The sequence below is a fragment of the Alosa alosa genome, chromosome 23 (assembly GCF_017589495.1).
Source record: "Alosa alosa isolate M-15738 ecotype Scorff River chromosome 23, AALO_Geno_1.1, whole genome shotgun sequence".
NCBI lineage: Eukaryota > Metazoa > Chordata > Actinopteri > Clupeiformes > Clupeidae > Alosa > Alosa alosa.
In genome coordinates, this window is record NC_063211.1 from 6578226 (window position 1) to 6581086 (window position 2861).

The window sequence follows — 2861 nt, forward strand, 5'->3', positions numbered from 1 at the left end:
CCTCTCTCTCTCCCTCCCTCCTCCCTCCCTCCCCCTCCCTCCCTCTCTCTCCCTCCCTCCCTCCTTCTCTCCCTCTCTCTCTCTTTCCCTCCCTCTTTCTCTAGCTCTCGGTCTCAGCTGCTGCGCGCGCTGTTGTGTATAATCTTCAGTCTGCACTCTGCTCCACTCCGTGCTGCCTTCCCCTCCCCCTCTTTCTCTCTCTCTCTCTCTCGCTCGCTCGCTCGCTCACTCTCTCGGCGCTGCCGGCTGATGCAGTATTAATGGCTCTCCTGTGCTGTGGAGCCTCTCAGCTCCACACACACACACACACACACACACACTAAACCACTACTACCACACACTCTCTCAGCTCTCCTCTCCTCTCCTCACATATCCGCTCTACTCCCTCGCTCTCTCTCTCCTTCTCTCTTTTCCTCTCCTCTGCCTACACCCCCCCCTTCTTCTCTCCTCCACCTCCACTTCACTTCATTCAGCCTGCCGCCTCTACACCACAGCTAGAAACAGTCTCAAGTGCCATCGATTGTGCAGGGCCTCTTACGGCTACCCTGTGTGTGTGTGTGTGTGTGTGTGTGTGTGTGTCAGAGCAAGAGAGGGAGAGTGGGGGAGATTTTAGTTTTACGCATTTGTTGTCTGATGCTTTGTCTGCCAGTGGTATCTAGTTTCGTGTAGGCATACAGTCCATGGCTATGATGATCTGCTGTGTTGGCACACAAACTTGCCGCTAGACTTACACAGGGTCCCTGCTCTTGCTAAAGGGAAATAGCTCTCCTCTCTCGCCTGAAGAGTTTTAACGAGTGGTAAATAGTTAGAGAGAGACCTCCTCAGCTTCTATGTGTCAGGTCTGTGTTAATTCTTTTTCTCTCTCTCTCTCTTTCTCACAGACCCAGAAACTGGCTACTGCTCTCGGACGTCCTAAAGAGGCTCAAGATGTCGGCCCGGGCATTCCGCGCCACCTTCACGCACATCGAGGTGGCCACCATTGCAGAGGCCGAGTTCTACAAACAGGCCTCCCTCAGCCAACTGTTCTGCTGCCCCGAGGAGCTGGAGGGCTTCCTGCCGGACAGCAAGGAGCTGCTGGACCTGGTGGAGATCAGCTCGGAGCTGGTGGCCCTGCTGGGCTCGTCCCTGGAGTGTGTGGACGACTGCTGGGACCCCATAGTAAAGGCCCGGTCATGACTAGGCAAAGGCCCCTCTCCCTGCTCCGCACCAAGACTGTAAATAGTGTACATACCAGAGCTGGATCTGTGAGATTTGGACCACCATCTTGTCCTGAAAACAAAATGGAGGACGCAAAGTGGACAGGACCACACAGATGGACTCTATAATTTAAGCAGTTATGTTTTTATAAATATGGAATCTATATATACAGTTATTGTTGTCCTTTAATTTGTGATTATAATAATTCTATATATATATATATAAATATATGAATATATACAAAATATATATATGTACAGTGTGCTGCATTCTTTGGTCTGCTTTGGTTTAGTTTTAATTTTGAGTTTTGGAGCTCTCTCCCAGATGTACGTTAAGGCAGGCTTAGAGCTCATAGGGTCTGCGGGATGAGTTCCATTTCTGAGGTCAAAGTGCGTTTTCGTCGGTTCAGTGTTCTGAATACGTGGTTGCAATTGACGAGGTGCACTTGCTGGTGACTGGAGACGGGCTCCGTAGACGGAGAGCCATGTTCGCAAGCCACTTTTTAATATGCTCTCTGATTGTTTTGTTTTTCATATTAACCCTAACAAATACGGTTTTGTATCCGTGCTCAAGCTTGGCTTTTGTCCTGGACATTTATTTATGGTTAGGGATTTAAAATATTTGGATTTTTTTTCTGTAAAATGTTAAAAGTAATTGTAAAATACTAATGCGTTTGTTTAGGCCAGAAAAATGCTTGAACTTGTAAATAATTGGTTGAGAATTTCAGTCACCTGTTTCTGACTCGTGTGTTCATCGTTTTTGGAGACGTGTTTAAACTTTGTAATTAAATACCCTATCATTTGTATTTATATTTTACAAAAAAAAGTTCCTTTAAATAAATGACAACAATTAGAATCTCGAATGCTTTGTTTTGTTTTTTGAATTATGAGCGAAATCGATCAATTATATAGTGTGAATAAGAGGAGATGGTGTAGCAAGTTAGCAATTGTACCGCTGAATACAGTGTTACTTTTAGTGTACTTTCGATATGCATAGTCCATCTCAAAATAATGGGTTATTTATTCACATCCATTTAGGCTATTTGGGAGAAAAAAATATCCTTACGCCACTGCCTCTTGATTGTTGTGGAATAGTTTCAGTTTCACCCGCGTGATTGTAGGTTGAATGTGTAATGTGAGAGAGGGTAATTCAGTTTCGCCGCCTGTATTTATACTCCACTTTTGAGTGCGTTTATTGGAGTCAGAGTCGAGTTCTTATCACCAAACGCGTGATGAAAAGGGACCCCCATGTCGATGCTGTGGTGAAGTCACGAGAAGTGACGACATGCTTTTGCCATGTCGTTCTTGGTGGAATTTCCCATTCGAAGAATAGAAATCGCTATGTCCCATACGTAAAACTAGAAATACATAAGTACACAAAATAATAGGGCACTAAATAAAAAAATGTCCAATGAAGGGAAACCCAGAACTCACCCACATGTTTCTGATAGCACTGGTTTGGTTTTCTGCACAAAATATAACCTGACATGATTCTCAAGAATCCTGGAAATAATATAGGAATGAATCTCGGGTGGGATTTCCCAAACTGATTAAACACAAGCAGATGTCCAAGTGTACCCTTTTGCGCAAACTGCCGAGGAACTGAGTAGCCTATTTTAAATGGTTTGCGCGTCAATCACACAAATCTCATCGCACAGCTGTGTT

General features: G+C 45.0%; 1 protein-coding gene across 1 annotated transcript in view; it reads left to right on the forward strand.

The window, feature by feature from the left end:
• The window catches only part of bcor (BCL6 corepressor), a 46748-nt gene extending 44689 nt beyond the window's left edge, over positions 1–2059 (forward strand). The window contains 1 exon segment of the mRNA XM_048234582.1: positions 882–2059. Within this exon segment, the coding sequence (XP_048090539.1) occupies positions 882–1176 (295 nt within the window). The 3' untranslated portion in view covers positions 1177–2059.
• Positions 2060–2861: the final 802 nt, after the last annotated feature.